At 39.4% G+C, this 17,728-nt stretch overlaps 1 protein-coding gene across 5 annotated transcripts in view; it reads left to right on the top strand.

Annotated features, from left to right (window-relative positions):
• TLK2 (tousled like kinase 2) overlaps positions 1-17,728 on the top strand; it is a 118,332-nt gene that overhangs the window by 45,550 nt on the left and 55,054 nt on the right. For 3 of the 5 annotated variants that reach the window (XM_044247681.1, XM_044247680.1, XM_044247678.1), the window contains exons 3-7: positions 1,482-1,553; positions 1,754-1,823; positions 2,829-2,872; positions 3,606-3,701; positions 11,851-12,018. In XM_044247681.1, coding sequence (XP_044103616.1) covers positions 1,482-1,553; positions 1,754-1,823; positions 2,829-2,872; positions 3,606-3,701; positions 11,851-12,018 — 450 coding nt within the window. The remainder of the gene's footprint in view (positions 1-1,481; positions 1,554-1,753; positions 1,824-2,828; positions 2,873-3,605; positions 3,702-11,850; positions 12,019-17,728) is intronic. The other 2 variants (XM_044247679.1, XM_044247683.1) reach the window with 2 other exon arrangements.

The raw sequence follows: 17,728 nt of genomic DNA, 5'->3' as shown, positions 1-17,728 counted from the left end.
GCCTTTTTTCCTGAGGCAAAATTATCTGAGTCAGGATTCTGGAGCCGGGGATGGGGACAATGGCCGTCTTTCCTGAGTGGCATTCTGGATCTGGGAGCCGAGTGAGGGGGTGGGTGGGGGGGAATAGGGTACGAGTGGGGTGCATGCAGTGGCTTGCTTCTCTGGGGTGGAAATACCACCATCTCATGAGCGGGGCAGAAGAGCTGTTCGGGCCCTGCTGCTCTTCTCAGTGTGCCACACCTGAGGTATAGCCTCTGTTCCACAAGTGGGGTTTGTTCATGGGAGCCCCAGCTTTTGATGTATTTGTCTGGGACTTAGTATCAGCAGCACCAGGCTGGAGACAGTCCTGCCCCTTGCAGGAAGAAAGCTCTTGGACCGAGAGCTAGGGGAAGAGGGAACCATGTGTTCTTGGCCACTGCAAGAACTGGAACCTTGCTGAGATGGAAGAGGGCAGAGGGAAGGAGTGAGATGGTCTCAGTTCCAATAGTACAGACTCTAACCTTTCAGTCTGAATTCTCATAGATTTTATTGAGTGGTTGTTTTCTTCATTTACTGTTTCCCCTCAGGGACCATTTCCAGAGCTTTGAATGGTTGTTTTTTTAAAATAATTTGTACCAGTTTCACTGAGGAGCAGGGCCAGAGAGCGCCTTGTACTCTGAGGCTAGGAGTCAGTCTCTTGTATTTTGGTTTTTTTTGAACTAGTGGTCATGTCTCCTTGAAGTATGACTCAGAAAAGCATTTCCTCCATTATGGTCCCTGACCACTCTTCATAAGAAACCCTTAACATGCTTCTTAACGTATCAACTTTCAGATGATGCCTGTATGATACAGGAGGCCAAGAGAATTGATTTTCCCTGCTTATTTTCCTTAAAAAATGAGTTCCCTGCATGTGGAAGTACTCTAGAAGGGAAAATTTGTGTATGACTAGAGAGTTGGTGAAGGAAAATAGTAGTAACTAAAAGAATTTTCTTTTTAAAGATTTTATTCCTTTTTTTAACTTTTTTTTTTTTTAAGATTTTCACCTATTTATTTGACACAGAGGGAGAACAAATGAACAGGAGGAGGGGCAAAGGGGGGAGGAAGAAGCAGACTCAGTGCTGAGCAGGGAGCCCAACTCTGGGCTTCATCCCGAGATCATAACCAACCTGAAGACAGCCGCTTAACCAACTGAACCACCCAGGAGCCCCTTCAAGATTTTATTCTTAAATAATCTCTACAGCCCTATGGGGCTTGAACCTACAACCCTAAAATCACTGTTGCATGCTCTACACACTGAGTCAAGGGAATTTTGACTTGAGGGCACCGTAGTATAGTTGTTTGAATCTTTTCAAGTTGGCTTGGAGGTGTTACAGTTAATTCTTGACTTCTTTGATCTGACTTACACATCAGAATCAGCAGGCTTCTTCCTCAGTTTTGCTGTCATCTTAAATTAGTTTCTTTTGATTCCTTTTTTTTTTTTTTTTTTTTTTTTTCCTTTCCAGGGTCCACTCAATAGTGAGTCTTCCAACCAGAGCTTGTGCAGCGTGGGGTCCTTGAGTGATAAAGAAGTAGAGGTAAGAGGCCACATCCACTGTGAGACTTCACATATTCCCACACTTTCCGTCTGGGTTGAAAGATGGCACTGCATAACTCCAGGACACTCCGATTTAGGACTTGTCTGTGCCTTTTATCTCATTTTTGTACATACTCTCTGATTTTCATAATGTGAAAATTTTAATAAAATGCTAATTGTGATGTATATGGTATTTAACAGACTCCTGAGAAAAAACAGAATGACCAGCGAAACCGGAAAAGAAAAGCTGAACCATATGAAACTAGCCAAGGTAGTAATAATTTCACACCAATAAAAATACTAAATTCTTATGTACTTAGAATTTTCAGACTCACAGTAAATAATTAGTTCAGATACAGGGATTCCTAACAAAGGAGATTTGTGTACCTTAAGGGAATACCAGGCTGTTTATTATAGACTTGCCATTTGATACACACCTGACAAAAGTGTCAGTTCCCTGGGGACTCTCGTTTTCCCTGTCGTAAGTTAACGATCTTCTCACCACAGCTTTTTCTTCAGACTAAGCATGTGTTATACAGAAAAGAGGTTACATTGGCATTTTAACCATATCTTGCATTAGCTCAGCGATTTGTTCGTAGTAGGTAACCAGAAATGGTTTTATTTACATGACTATCCTTTCTCCCTCCTCTTCTTCTCTGGCAATTATTTAGTTGAACGTTGGCACCCAGTGGGATAAATCTCTAAATATTGATGGTTATGATGCCAAATATCCTTATATACTTAAGGAGTGAGTAAATGGTTGCTTCGTACACCTACCCCCTCTGAGGAATGGAAGTCACAGTCTTTTTTGCATTTTTCTTGTTTTTTATCTACAAATTATTTTTTACTTTTGAGGGGAAAATTCTCCCAAAGTGACATGGTCACAAAGTATTTTGTGATATAGAATAAACCCTCTAGTTCTTAGGAATTTGTTTTGAATTCTTTGTTCTCTTAATTGAAGGTATGGATGTAAATTAGTTCTGTTTTGATTCACAGTTGTGGCATAGGTTTTGTTAGTATATTATAAAAGAAAGATGAGCAAATCTTAAAGGAAACAATCTCAGAAGAAGTCTTCTTTTCACTGCTTATTAAGTCTTTTATTAGATGAGGAAACTGTCTCTGTTCTTACAGTACAGGTAATTTCGCTTGTCAAAAGTAAAGCCAATACTCAAACTGATGATAACGTATGCAGTTACTGAATACATAGTGCTTTTTAGTGAATGATGGTTTACGTGTGTTATTGGAAAAACTATACTTACTTTGGTTTCATTTTCAGGGAAAGGCACTCCTAGGGGACATAAAATTAGTGATTACTTTGAGGTAAGTTAAATTTTTGGAAAAAAAATCTATAGTGATTTTTAAAAAACTAAATCCTTGCGTTCATTTAAGGCTTTAGAAAGCAACATTTTGCCTTTACTGTGCTCTCTTCCCCTTCCTCCCCATCTTCATCAATCTGATGTTGCCCCATCTCTCTCTATTAAGAGGAAACTACTACTGACTTCCTAAATTTAAATTTTTTTATGATGTGTCTTGTCTGTGATGATATAAAAATTCACAAATGAGGTGATTTTTCTCTTGGCCAGACGAGGTTTTCGGTCTTACAAAGATTGAAGTGGAGTGACTTGGACTCTTCTTTTGTCCTCTTCCCTTTAGTTCAGTGGGTCACGTAGCGAGCTTACTGACCCATCATCGTTAGTGGTTCCTAAAGAAGACACTAACATCCACTGTACCGCTGTATTCCTGCTTTCGGGTATTTTGAGACAAGAAGGGAAAACATTCTTCTCCGATGTCCTTTCAAAACCATGTGTACCTTCAGCTTTCTAGCCATGTTTTCTTTTATATCTTGTACATTTCTGCGGGAGCTCCTTCTTAAAACTTACTGAAAAGATAGCAAAATTTGACTTACATGGCATTTTCTCTTTAGCATAAGATGTATTGACTTATTAAAGGGGCCGTATAATTAAGACCTATTTGTGTGTTAATCTTTTACTCTCCTTATCTGAAGCATAGTACTGTTTTGAATTATTCATATCCATTTCTCCCTGTTGGCCAGTTTGCTGGGGGAAGCGGGCCAGGAACCAGCCCTGGCAGAAGTGTTCCACCAGTTGCACGATCCTCACCGCAACATTCCTTATCCAATCCCTTACCGGTAAGCATTCACCTGGAGAAATGTGACACCTGTTGTAGGAGATGAGAAGCCCAGGAACACTCAAGCAGTTTCTCGTCCATTAATTACCCAAGGGGAATGAGGCATTAAGGAGAAACATTCATAGTATTACCTGTGAACCACTTAGATTCAAGTCTGTATCCATAAATTTATGTTTTACAAGAGCTAACCCTGTTTCTCAGTATAAGTTACCTCTAAGCCTACATACAGCTCAGGGTCCTGTTGAGGAAATAATTGCCAGTTCAAATATTAGGTTTTATCCTTGCCAAGCTTACATGTTCCTATAAATGAATTCTGTTTTTCTTTTAAAAAAAATGTTTGGTCAGCTCCTGACATTTGATTGATTTTTCAAGGCTTTTGAGAAGCTAATGTTACACAAATTTGAGATAGGTTTGTTTCCCTTTTTTTTTTTTTTTAAGATTTTTTATTTTTAAATAATCTCTGTACCCAGTGTGGGGCTTGAAGTCAGAACCCTGAGATCAGGAGTCGCAGGCTCTACCACCTGAGCCAGCCAGGCCCCCACCCCACCCCATTTTCCTTCCACTAAGTGAGAATCGAAAGCCCTAAAAAACGTTTTAGGCAAGTTAGTGGTTCTCAGCTGGGGATTATTTTGCCTCTCAGGGGACATGGAGCAATGTTGGAGTAATTTTTGATCACAACTAGAGGGTCAGAGGAGGGAACTGTGGGCATCTAGTAGGCAGAGGCCAGAAATGCTGGTTAGCATCTTACAAGGGACACAGCAGGCCCCACAACACAGTTACCTGCTTCAGATGTCACTGGTCCCAAAATGGCGACTCCCTGAGCTAGCTAGTGAATATGGGATTTTGTGTCAATTTACTTGAGAGTCTTGGGATAGTTTGTTGAGACAGTACAAGATCTTTGTACTCAAGAGTATGTTCTGGCTGCTGATGCCTCAGGTGTTGCTTTGGGATCTTAGGAAAGAGGGGTCTCCCTGAAATCAGTTTTTGTGCTAGATGTCTCTTTTTAGGAACGTTGTTTGACTCTGCTGCCTTGGCAGAGCTGAGTCGTAGTGCTCTTTCCGTAAGTGATTGGGGCTGCTGCATTAAAGTGGTGAGAATGCGCTTCTTCCCTTCTTCTGTCCCAGAAAGTCATGCATTCATTAGGGTGACTACAGTTACTAAAGCACTTAGAAAAAGGTATTCACCTCAAGAATTTGGCTATTATTTTATCATCCTTGTCATATTTAAACATGTTAGAAATATTTGATGTGTAGAATTGTTTGGTTAGGTTGAAGGTTTTTAGATAACTGAGGAGGAGGCTTGTGTCTTTATTTTTCCTTGATATTTATTTATTTATACAATTAAAAAAATATTTTCAGTGATCTGTACACCCAACGTGGAGCTCAAGCTTACAACCCCAGAGATCAAGAGTTGCATTCTCCACTGGCTGAGCAAATGCGTTTTACTTTTCTTAACTTTTAAACCAATGAAAGTGTTTAAAATATTTCAACACAAGAAAGAAATACTACCAACTCCCCCACCCCTTATGCTCCCTGCCGGTTATTAGCCCCCTCCCTGCCATTGTGGACAGGCATTAGATGCCTAACGTCTAACAGCATAGATGTTTTTTTTTCTGTTTTCGTACTTTGTATGAAAGGAATCATACAGTATGTAATCTTACGTCTGGCTTTCATTCAGCATTCTTCTGTGAGATGCATCTGTATTGTTTTATGTTGTTGTAGACCATTCACTGTCATTGGTGTGTGGTATAATTTTTAAAATTTTTATTTAATAACATTTTAATTTTTAACTATATGGTTAATCTCTTCCCCATCTACTTCCACTAATGTTAATCCCACGAGAGCAGGGACTTGGCTTTGTTGTTTATTGCTGTTTCCGTTTCTCAGTACTTACTATATAAAGGTATAATTTTCTTTTTTACTATTTCCTTGACTTGACATGAAAAGATAATAATATCTTGTTCAATTTTCAATCTCCAACACCCAAAACATTGCTTGGCACAAACGGTAGATGTTTAGAACTATTGAAGAATCAGTGGATAAAGAATTACTTTAGCTTTTTTTTTACCCAAAGTGGTTCTTTTGTATTTTTTGTTGAAAACAAAGAAAGACCTAAAACGTAAGTCTTTAATGCAGGAGTTTGGTAACCTATACCCCACAGCTCACAAGCTAAGAATGACTTTCAGATTTTTAAAAAGAGTTGTAGAGACAAAGAAGAATATATCACAGACATGATATATGGCCTAAAAAGCCTGATATATTTGTCTGGCCCTTCACAAGAAGACATTTCCAGGAAATCATTATAAAGTTAACTCCATGTAATTGTTACTCGGTCAAGAAGTAGAATATTTCCAGTACCCTAGAAACCTGTGTGCTCTTCTGTGATTACAACTCTCTCCCTCTCTATCCTAGAAACAACTGCTGTTCTAATTTTTGTGATTATAATGAACCATTTCTTAAAATTTGACCTTGTACGCATCCCTAAACAAAACAGTTTCATTTTGTCATTAAGTCAGTTTGTTAATTGTGGCATTTAATCACAGTGTTTACATTTTCTGTATTCTGATTTTGGGCTCTTTGCTCTAGCAATTACTAAGAGAAGCGTATTCATATCTCTCATGGTTGTGGGAGTTGTTTGTTTCTTCCTGTATTTATGTTTTTGTTTGGTGCATTATTTTTTTTTTTTAAAGATTATTTATTTATTTATTTGGCAGAGAGAGATCACAAGTAGGCAGAGAGGCAGGCAGAGAGAGAGAGGAGGAAGCAGGCTCCCTGCTGAGCAGAGAGCCCGATGCGGGACTCGATCCCAGGACCCTGAGATCATGACCTGAGCCGAAGGCAGCGGCTTAACCCACTGAGCCACCCAGGCACCCCTGTTTGGTGCATTATTAAGTGACTCTCTTTATCTCTTGCAATGCTTTTCACTCTAACTGCATTATATCTGATATTCAGCATATCCAAATTATTGTATAGTATGCATATTTCCATTTTTATGCTATCAGCTTTTCATTATTTTTTCAATATACCTGAAAAATACATAGTTGAATTTTTTGTTTAAAGTAATTTTTCAGTCTAAAGTAATTTTTTAACTTTCGTATTTATTTGCATTTAATTATCATTATATTGGGTTTAAATATACCGTCTTTTAATGTGTTCCCTACTTATCCTACATATTCTCTGTACCTTTTTCTTTTATTTCTTGCTTTTATTTGGGTCAGGTGTTTGGGGGGAGCGGTGGAAATCATTTTGTATCTTCATCCTCCACTAATAGCTAGGTTCTCTGTCCCCTGTTTCTCTTAGAAATTGCCACATGTATCTTTAGTTTGCCCAGGTTTGATGTTAATAGTATCTTTATCCTCCTCTCAAAGGAAGGATGAGGTCAGAACATTAACTCCATTTACTTGCTACTAACTTGGTGTTGGGTGGTGTATATTTGCATTTTGTTTTGTTTTTGGTTTAGCCTCATACAACATTATTATTTCATGCTATCGGTGTTCATTTACCTCTTTCTTTGTATTTCTTTCCTTTTCGCATCTTACACACCTTCCACGTAGGGTCACTTTCCCTCTACTTGAAGTACTCCTTTAGTATTCTTTTATATGTATCTGCTGGGGACTTAACTCTCTAGGTTTTTCTTTGCTTAAATAACTTTATTTTGCTTTTATTCTTGAAAGATCTTTTTGCTGTGTATATTAGTTTGACATTTATTTTTTTTCCTCTTAACAACTGGATGTATTAACCATCTTCTGGCTCCCATTGTTACTATCGAAAAACAATATTCCTTTACTTCTTATTTCTATGAAAGTATCTGGGTTCCCCCCTCCAGCTGCTTTAAAAGTCCCTCTCTGTGGTGCTTTGTAGTTTCACTATGATGCGTCCTTTTACTTCTATTGCTTGTGATTTGTTGGGTCTTATACCAGTTCTGGATAATTATTAGCCATTGTCTCTTCACATATTATTCCTGCCCTGTTCTCTTTTTCTTCTTCCTATAAAATTCCAATAAATTGTGTATTAGACATCTCACCTCATCACCATGCCTTTTAACTTCTTTTTTCTATTTTCTTTTTATTTCCATATGCTCCATTCTGTATAGTTTCTTGCCTTTCAGTTCCCAGGTCTCTGTTTTGTTGTATCTTGTTTGCTGTTAACTCCACTAAATTCTTAATTTTTGTTATTTGATGTTCCCTACTGATATTTTCAAGCTTGTCTCCTCTTACTACTATTTTGTAATCTAGTAGACTTTGTTTTATAATCTGTTTGATAATTCTGGCACTCGAAGTTTTTATGAACCTGTTTGTTGTCTCTTTTATGGATCTATTTGTTTTTCCTAGCTGTTGCTCCTTGCTTTATTTCTTCTGTGCTTCTTATTTTTTTTTGACCGTGTGCTGCTCGTTGTTCCTGAAAAATTGTTTGTGAAATTTCTTTGAGATCTAAGACAAAGATGTGTTCCTCCAGGGAAACTTTTTATTTGCTTCTTCCCAGTGCCTAGAGATCTCACCCGTCTAGGACTCCTTTCAGCTACTGAATTCATGGCGGACATTTTGTTTGTTTGTTTCATCCACCCATTCTGTATTGATCTGGATTGTGTTAACATTTCTCAAGGGAGGTCCTGCCTCCTGCATTGCCAAGGCGACTTCCTTATAGTTCCCTGAGGGTAGGAGGAAGTTTTTCTTCTGGTTTATATTTTCCCTGAGAGTCTAACCCTTGGGAAGCCCTGAAAAAAGCTTGAAGTGCGAAGGGTTTCCTTTTGAACCCTCTGCCCCCAGTGGATTTTGTTTGGCCTGTGATTATCTGCTTGGCACCATGTGCCCTGGAAACGGAAATTTAAGATCTGCAAGTACCCTTAGGGCAGATCTGACTTTGGTGCTTTATTTATGTGCCTTGTGTTCCTAATTTTCCTTAGATTTTGCCCTAGCAGATCCCTACTATTTTATAACTCTTCAGTGCTCTTAGTATCTTTTTTTCCTATTTTTATGATTATTTTCTAAGGGAAGTTTAGTTCAAATATCCTAGCCTGCTGTAGTTCCAGAAATACTCAAAAATCTTTCAGCCCTTGGCAAATTTACTGAGTATTTACATAACAGAATAACTAATTTTAGTATTGCAACTTAAGAGATACAATCTCCCAAGTAGTGCAGATACTGTTGTGATTGGGTATCAGGAGCACTTTGGATCCTGAATTTAAATAATTGCATTTGATTTGGGTAGGAGTTTTGGTCTCAAGGAGGTGCATTCTGCTTACGGACTAAAAAACTAAATTCCTTTGTCGGGATCATTTTGGTTAGTTTATTTTACTTTTCTTTTTAAAAAGATTTTATTTATTTATTTGACAGATCACAAGTAGGCAGAAAAAGAGAGGGGGAAGCATGCTCCCTGCCTAGCAGAGAGCCCAATGTGGGGCTCGATCCCAAAACCCTGAGATCATGACCTGAGCCGAAGGCAGGAGGCTTAACCCACTGAGCCACCCAGGCACCCCTTTTATTTTCTAAAATGAAAATGTTAAGTGGTTTTTCCTGATGAAGGGATACATGCTGACTATGAATGAAAGTCCAACTCAGAAGTGTTAAAATAGAAAGTCTCCTCCAGAAAAACTATTATTAAGGAGTTTAGTGGGCATAGCGTATCCATGTAAATATAATAGATTTCTTCATTTCTTTGTTTATTTAGCAATATCGTGTAAACATTTTTGTGTCCTATAAACAGTGCTGTAATGAATGTTCTTAAAGATTTTTTTAATTTATTTACTTATTCAGAGATCACAAGTAGGCAAAGAGGCAGGCTCCCTGCGGAGCAGAGAGCCCGATGTGGGACTCGATCCCAGGACCCTGAGATCATGACCCGAGCCAAAGGCAGAGACCCAACCCACTGAGCCACCCAGGCGCCCCTTGGAATGAATGTTCTTCTATATATATCTGTACTTAGACATTTCTTTTTCTTTGGATAAATTCCCAAACTATAATTCCCTAGTCAGAGTATAGGCTTACTTTAAAACATCATCATGTAATTGCTAGTGGATTATCAGCAGTTGATAGGTCCCAGTTTCTGCATACCCTCGTCTAGTATTAAAGTTTAATATTGTAGTCTTTGTCAGTGAGATGACTGCCTTGTTTTACCTTTCATTTCTTCATTAGTGTTCTTGAACATCTTTTCTTAAGTTAGTGGCCTTTGGATTTCTCTTAATACTTATTATAGGCTCTTTGCCATTTATTTATTAGAGTATTTGTTTTTTTCTCCCTAATGAGTAGGAACACATTATTTTTTAAGATTGTTAACTCATTGTTATTTATATGGTAAACATTTTTGCCTGTTTGTAATATTATCTCTTAATACTATGTTGACTTTTGCCATTTGGGTAAAAAAAATTGGAGTCAAATTTATCAGTGTTTTTCCTTTATGTCTTACTGGTTTTATGTTATTCTAAGATGTTCGTATATGGTTTGTATTTTTAATGTCATGTTTAAAAAGTCCTTCACCATTAGAATGTCATAAAAGTATTCGTTTATATTTTCTTGTAATTTTTATGTATAAGGACGCAATCTACTTTTCCCTTTCTTCTAATACTCAAATATCCTACCATCTTGTTAATAAGTTCCCACTAATCTGAAATACACTTTAATCGCAAATTGTATTTCCGTGTTAGAGGGGTCTGTTTCTGTGCCACTGATTAATTGGTCTGCTCATGTACCGGAATTATACCAATATAGTTGTTGTTTTGTAGTATGTTTTAATAACTGTAGTCAAGTTTCCCTGCTGTTCTTTATCCAGATTTATGTGGCTAATCTTGATTATTTCTCCAAGTGAACCTCAGAATTAATGTGTGAAATTCTGCAGAAACAAACCCCCAAAAGAAAGTAAGAGTTAACCTCTCTGTTCACTGTACCACCATTACACTCTCTCTTGCAGAAAAAAAGAAAAACAAAAGTAAAACAAAAAGGCCTAAGCATTGGTTTTTAGAAAAATTTGACATCTGTAAAATTTGAATGCAGGAGCATAGTGTCACTGTGTTTTATGTCTGTCAGGGAAGCTATGGTTTTCCTTTATATGTAACCGCCATATTTCTTAAGTTTATTTCTAAACTTATTTCTTTTTTTATAGATTTTTTAATAATTTGAACCTGTTTTTTCTTCCATTACGTATTCTGATAATAAGAAATTGTTTGTATATGGGGTAGCTAGTGATTTTTGTATGTTTGTTTTATATTCAGTCATCTTGCCAAACTTAATGGTTTTCAGTTGATTTGCTTAGTTTCCTTTGTGAATAGTTATATCATCCAAAAATGACACTTTTCAATTTTTAATATTTTCCAGTATTTATTCCTCATTCCCCCTCCCCCTTGTCATATTGGCTAGCACTTCTATAATAATGTTGAGATGATTGTGGTATTAATCCCCTAGTTTTCCTAACTTTGATGAATGTGTCTCTGGTATGGCACCATTAATTTATGTTGATTTCTGAAAAAATACTCTGTTGTATTAAAGATGGATACTTCCTGTGGTTTTTGTTTTTGTTTTTGTTTTTTAAGAGTTGCACGATAGTGTGCAAATCTTTTTTGGCATCTAAAGGGAAGAATCTTGATTCCCTTTCCCCCACCATTAATGTAATGAATTATATCAGTAGATTTGCTTACAATGAACCATTTTTGCATTTCTGGAATAAACCATACGTAATTGTGTTATATTATTCTTTTAGTGTTCAGTGGAACTTGTTTTGCTTATCTATTTTTTTGATTTTTGCATCTAAGTATAGTATGGTGAGGATAGAATTGAGAGTGAAATAAAAGCAGCCTGTAAGTTAGGGGACAAATGTCTTAATCTTCATTTACCTGCAGGATAGAAATAACATTTCTTTTGTAGGTTTGAGGCTATTTTGAAGTTGATTTGTTGAACTCTACAAAGTAAACTGCAAATGCAATTACACAAATATAGAAAAATTAAAATGCAATTTTGCAGAATTCGAGTAAAATATTAATCCAGAGTTAGATAGGTTATACTCCAGTGATACTGTCATTATGCTCTCCACATTTGTTTTCAGAAAAGGTGTTTTTCAAAAGTAGTCTTGTTTTCCATAATTGTGTTTTTATTTGTTGTCTGTTTTGGCAGTTTCAGGTTTTCTTTTTCATGTAATTTGGGTGTTTTCTTTAATGTTTTCCAGCGGCGAGTAGAGCAGCCTCTCTACGGCTTAGATGGCAGTGCTGCGAAGGAGGTGTCGGAAGAGCAGTCCGCTCTGCCCACCCTGATGTCAGTGATGCTGGCAAAGCCTCGGCTTGACACGGAGCAACTGGCACAGAGGGGAGCTGGCCTCTGCTTCACTTTCGTTTCAGTGAGTACCGGGGCTGCCTTGATGGCAGATCCTTGTTGCCCTGGAGCTCTTCGGTGAAGTTTGAGTAATTATTTTGGTGAAGAGATGATGACATTTCTGACTGTGTGACTTCTAAAGGTAGTGTGATTGTACTCAGTCTCCCTTGGTACAAGGGACTAGGAGAGACTGCTTTCTTAAAGTTTGAGCACCTTGGGGGTACCTGGGTGGCTCAGTCAGTTGGGCGTCTGACTCTCGGTTTTGGCTCAGGTCATGATCTCAGGGTGGTGAGATCGAGCCCCATGTTGGGCTTCACACTCAGCACTGAGTCTGCTTGTCTCTCTTTCTCCCCTGCTTATGGGCTACCACTCTCTCAGACAAATAAATAAGTCTTTTTTTTTTTTTCTTTTTAAAGAAGCGAATAAGCCTTAAAAAAAGAAAGAAAGAAAAAAAGCCTGAGCACATTAAGGGAAAGAAAATATGGTTTTAGGTTGACAGGGAAGTAAAAAAGGTACCTATCAAATTCCATTATAGCCAAAGTATGTGTTTAATTACAAAAAAAAATCTCTGGGGCACCTGGTGGCTCAGTTGGTTGGGTGACTGCCTTTGACTCAGGTCGTGATCCTGGAGTCCTGGGATCAAGTCCCGCAAGGGGCTCCCAGCTCTGCGGGAAGTCTGCTTCTTCCTCTGACCTCTCCTTCTCATGCTCTCTCTCTCTCTGTCTTAAATAAGTAAATAAAGTCTTGGGGAAAAAAATCTCCAAACTCTAGGCATCAGTTATTTGAAGCAGTCTTAAGGTCGGTAAAATCTGAGCACGGAAGCAGGCATTCTGTAGCGTTTTCGCCAGTCACTTTCCCTCTGTGGTATTCGGGTGACCCTTATGCTTGCCTCTCCTCGCTTCTTCACCATTACTTTCTCCAGGAATATTTGCTTACCCGTTGGTTTGCTTTCATCTTGCTCCTTTCTCTCTTCTTGAAGAACCAAGAATTTTAGTATTATGAAAATTTGACCCCATCAGTATTTACCAAATTATAATGCAGTTTGACTCAAAAGCTGTAAATTTTTTTTGGGGGGGGGGCTTCTGTGGTGACCATGGATGGTATAAAGCAAAAGAAAGCCTCATTGCCCTATTCTTCCATTTTTAGGGGCCTCTTTCAGAGCTGACATCAGCACTGATCCAAACATCTTTCTCTTCTGCTGGTTCATTTTCTCCTCTTATAACCTAAATTTCCTCTTTATTTGCTTTGTGGATTCTGAGTCATTAATCCACACACAGTTGTATATTCAAAAAGGCCATGAGAACGGTGGATGCCTTAAGGAAAGGAAATAAAAATTATGAAATAATTAGAGAGGGAATCATGCACTATTTGGAATACTTTCTTACAGTTATTACTTTAACTCAAGAAAGAAATACTACAACTTTTAAACTTAAAGAATTTTTAATTTAATTTTATTTATTATTATTATTTTTTAAAGATTTTATTTTTTTGTCTGTCAGAGAGAGGGAGAGCGAGAAACAGAGCAGGGCCAGGCAGAGGGAGAAGCAGGCTCTCTGCTGAGCAGGGAGCCCAATGTGGAACTTTATCCCAGGACCCTGAGTTCATGACCTGAGCTAAAGGCAGACGTTTAACCGAATGAGCCACCCAGGTGTCCCCAGAATTTTTTAATTATCAAAAGAACAGAGAGACTTCTTGTGTGAAGGCAGTATAATTTTATCTGTGGTTGGCAAAAGAAACACAACATAAAATGGGAAAACTGACCATTATAATCCTATGTGTGGGCCTGACAGCATTATGCTATAGTTTGTATGAGAATGTCATGGTTCTCTATAGTATTGTTCTAGAGAATACGCCTGTCTGTGTGTTATATATAAATTACATTGTGTGTTTACTATTCACTATTAAATCTCCCTTTTAGATCTAACTTGCTCAGGCAAAACCTTGCATAATCAGAGGTTGATTTGTCCTTATGTTCTTTTATTGCCTTAAAACCTACCTCCATGGGGCGCCTGGGTGGCTCAGTTGGTTGAGCAACTGCCTTCAGCTCAGGTCATGATCCCAGACTTGAAGGATCAAGTCCCGCATCAGGCTCCCAGCTCCTCGGGGAGTCTGCTTCTCCCTCTGACCTTCTCCTCTCTCATGCTCCCTCTCACTCATTCTCTCTCAAATAAATAAATAAAATCTTAAAAAAAAAAATCTACCTCCATTTCCCTTGAGGGGAATTCCCTTTGTTCACTGCACAAATCCGTACTGAATGCCCACTGTGTGACAGGCATATAGTTAAGTACACAGGAGGGGTGCCTGGGTGGCTCAGTTAGTTAAGTGTCTGCCTTCGGCTCAGGTCATGATCTTGGGATCCTGGGATTGAACCTCACGTGGGGTTCCCTGCCCAGCGAGGAGTCTGGTTCTGCTTCTGCCCTTTCCCACCACTTTTGTTCTCTCTCTTCCTCTCTCTCAAATAAATAAATAGCATCTTCAAAAAAAAAAAAAAGTGCACATATTGATCAGCAAAACTCAGTCCTCTGATGTGAGCGAGCCTTCCATAAAAGGTACGGACGGGCATGCAGGCTCGGGATGGGTGCGCACGGATAACCGCCTGCTCTGTCGTACCAGCTAGTACACTCAGACTGTCGGAGGAGGTGCAGATGCTCCACCCAGATTGTTCTCGTGGAGAAGAGAGATGGCAGAAAAGAGTTAGAAAATGATGGTGTCTAAAGAAGGAACAGGGAAATGTATGAAAAGCAAAGGCCTAAATGATTTTGGTACCGTTCCAAATTTCTCTGCTTCTCTGTACTTCCAGCCAGAATATAAGCTTAGTAATACAGAGAAAGAAGAAAGCAAAAGAGTTAACATTAATGTATAAGAAATGCTTTGAATCAATAAAGATAAGCAGTTTCCAAATAAATAGGCAAAAGCTATGAGTGGACAGTTTCACAGAGGGGGAAAAAGACAGATGACTAATTACATGAAAAATGCTTAACTTCAACCATGGAGAAATGCAAAATATAACAAGGTAATTGTTTTGACCTGTCAGAGTGTCAGGTGTGGGTAAGTTTGACAGTTCTCACTGTAGGGTATAGTTTAGCCATACATGGAAGTTTTACACTGAGTTGGCAGTCACTTCAGACAAGTTGGTAATGTATCTGAGTGTTAAATTTACATATCCTGAGGCCCAGAAACTGCATTCCCATAAAAGTATACAAAGATGTTTATTGTATTGTTTATAATTGCAAAAATTGGAAGCATTTTCCTTTATCAGTGTTTCAGAGAAGCTTGAAACAAGGGTATCTGTGACCTCCGCTAACCCGGGAGATCATTCTCAGAACTTAACTGTCCCGTGTGATTCAAAAGCCACAGTTGATGACTCCCTTCTCCAAGCACGTGCCTTTCTCTTGGCTTCCATTCTTTTGGTTCTTCCTCATTTCCCAGACCACTAAATAGTGGAGTGCCCCAGGGCTCAGTCTTCAGACTTTCATCTGCCTTTATTCTCTGTGTAATCTCACTTAGTTCCTTCGCTTTAGTTATCACCCCTATGCAGAACATCTCAAAGTTTGTATCTCCAGCCCAGAGCCCTGCCCTGAATTCCAAACCTATGTAGTCACTTGCCATTAGTCTCCTCTTCATGTCTTTTTTTTTTCCCCTAAGATTTTAGTTATTCATGTGGCAGAGAGAGGGCGGAGGCAAAAGCAAGGGCCTCAGCAGTCCAAGGGAGAGGGAAAGGGAGAGGCGGGCTCTCCGCTGGACAGAGAGCCCAACGTGGGATTGGATCCCAGGACCCTGTGATCATGACCTGAGCTGAAGGCAGCCGCTTAACTGATGACCCACCCAGCTGCCCTTCTTGATGTCTAATAAGCATATCAAATCTAAAATGTCCAAAACTGAGTTCTTCATTTTGTCTCCCAGCTCCAAACCCATTTCTTCCATATCCTACCACATCTCGGTGACTGTCAACTCTCCTTCTAGCTGTTTAAAAACTGTGGAGTCATTCTTGTCTCTTCTCTTTATTTTTTATCCCAATTACAAATCCATCAGCAAATCTTACTGTTTAGAATATGTTCAGAATCCTACCGCTTCTACCCCCTTCTCTACTACTTGAACTGAACTGTGTTCTCCCACTAAAATTATGGTACTAGCCTCCCAGCTGGATTCTTTTCTTCAACCTTTGTTTCCTTTTAATCTGTTCTCAGCAGATGAGAGTGATGCAGTCATGCCTGCTCAAAAGTGCTGAAAATGGCACATTAAAGCCTTGCATGGGCTGTTCTCCCTGTTGTGCCGTCTCTTACCGCCCTCTCCCTTCCCTACTGGATTCCATCTACACTGGCTGCCTTGCCTCCTCAGATGCTACCTGGCATGTTCTCACCCCAGGGCCTTTGCACTTGGTGTTGCCTGTGCCTTAACATTCTTCTCCCACATAGTAAGTAACCATGCCCTGTGCCCTTGGGTCTCTAGTCTCTGCTTCAGTTTATCCTATTAGAGAGTTGTACCCTAACTACACTGTAGAAAAGAGCAACTCCCCCCTGCCCACCCTGCATAGTGTCTAGGTTCTGTGTCCTACCTTTTCTGCTTAGTCTTCTCTCCAGCTGACCTGCTATAATTTACTTTTTCGTCTGACTCCTCTCCTCCTCCTGCTGAAATGGAAACTCCATCAGATCAAGGACTTTGCTTTGTTCACTTTTGTATCTCCAGTGCCAGAACAGGATCTATTCTGACAGACACTGGAGGCAGTTCTGTTGCATGAATTGATAAAGGCATCCTTCATATAGGTCTAGTGGAATGCTACACGGTTGACAGAAGACATGAGATAGATCTATATAGTTTTTTTTTTTTTTTTAAGGATTGTTTATTTATTTATTTATTTGACAGAGATCACAAGCAGGCAGAGAGGCAGAGGCAGGCAAAGAGAGAGGAGAGAAGAGGAAGCAAGTTCCTCACTGAGCAGAGAGCCCGGTGCGGGCTTGATCCCAGGACCCTAGGATCATGACCTGAGCCGAAGGCAGAGACTTTAACCCACTGAGCCACCCAGGCACCCCAGATCTATATAGTTTTTGGTTTTTTTTTAAGATTCTATTTATTTAAGAGAGAGTGTGTTCCCACAAGGTCGGGGTAGGGAGGGTGGGACGGTAAGAGATTGATGGAGAAGCAAACTCCCCACTGAGCAGGAAGCCTGATACAGGGCTCAGTCCCAGAACCTGGAGACCATGACCTAAGTGGAGCCAGGTGCTTAACCAACTGAGTCACCCAGGTGCCCCTAGGTATATATAGCTGACCCTTGAACGGCACAGGGGTTGGGGCACCAACACCCCCCCCATGCAATCAAAAATCATGCGTTATAATTTTTTTTTTTTTAAAGATTTTTTATTTATTTATTTGAGAGAGACAGTGAGAGAGAGCATGAGCGAGGAGAAGGTCAGAGAGCGAAGCAGACTCCCCATGGAGCTGGGAGCCTGATGTGGGACTCGATCCCGGGACTCCAGGATCACGCCCTGAGCCGAAGGCAGTCGTCCAACCAACTGAGCCACCCAGGCGTCCCATGCGTTATAATTTTTGACTCCCTAAAACAACTGCTAATAGCCGCTGTTGACCAGAAACCTTACTGATAACATAAATAGCTGGTTAGCACTTAATTTGTATGTTATTTGTTTTGTATATGGTATTCTTAAGGTAAGCTAGAGAAAAAAATGTTACTAAGAAAATCATAGGGGAGGGGCGCCTGGGTGGCTCAGTGGGTTAAAGCC

The sequence above is a fragment of the Neovison vison genome, chromosome 5 (genome assembly GCF_020171115.1).
Source record: "Neovison vison isolate M4711 chromosome 5, ASM_NN_V1, whole genome shotgun sequence".
Classification (NCBI taxonomy): Eukaryota; Metazoa; Chordata; class Mammalia; order Carnivora; family Mustelidae; genus Neogale; species Neogale vison.
Note: the sequence above shows the minus strand (reverse complement) of the source record. Positions and strands in the feature narration are given on the sequence as shown.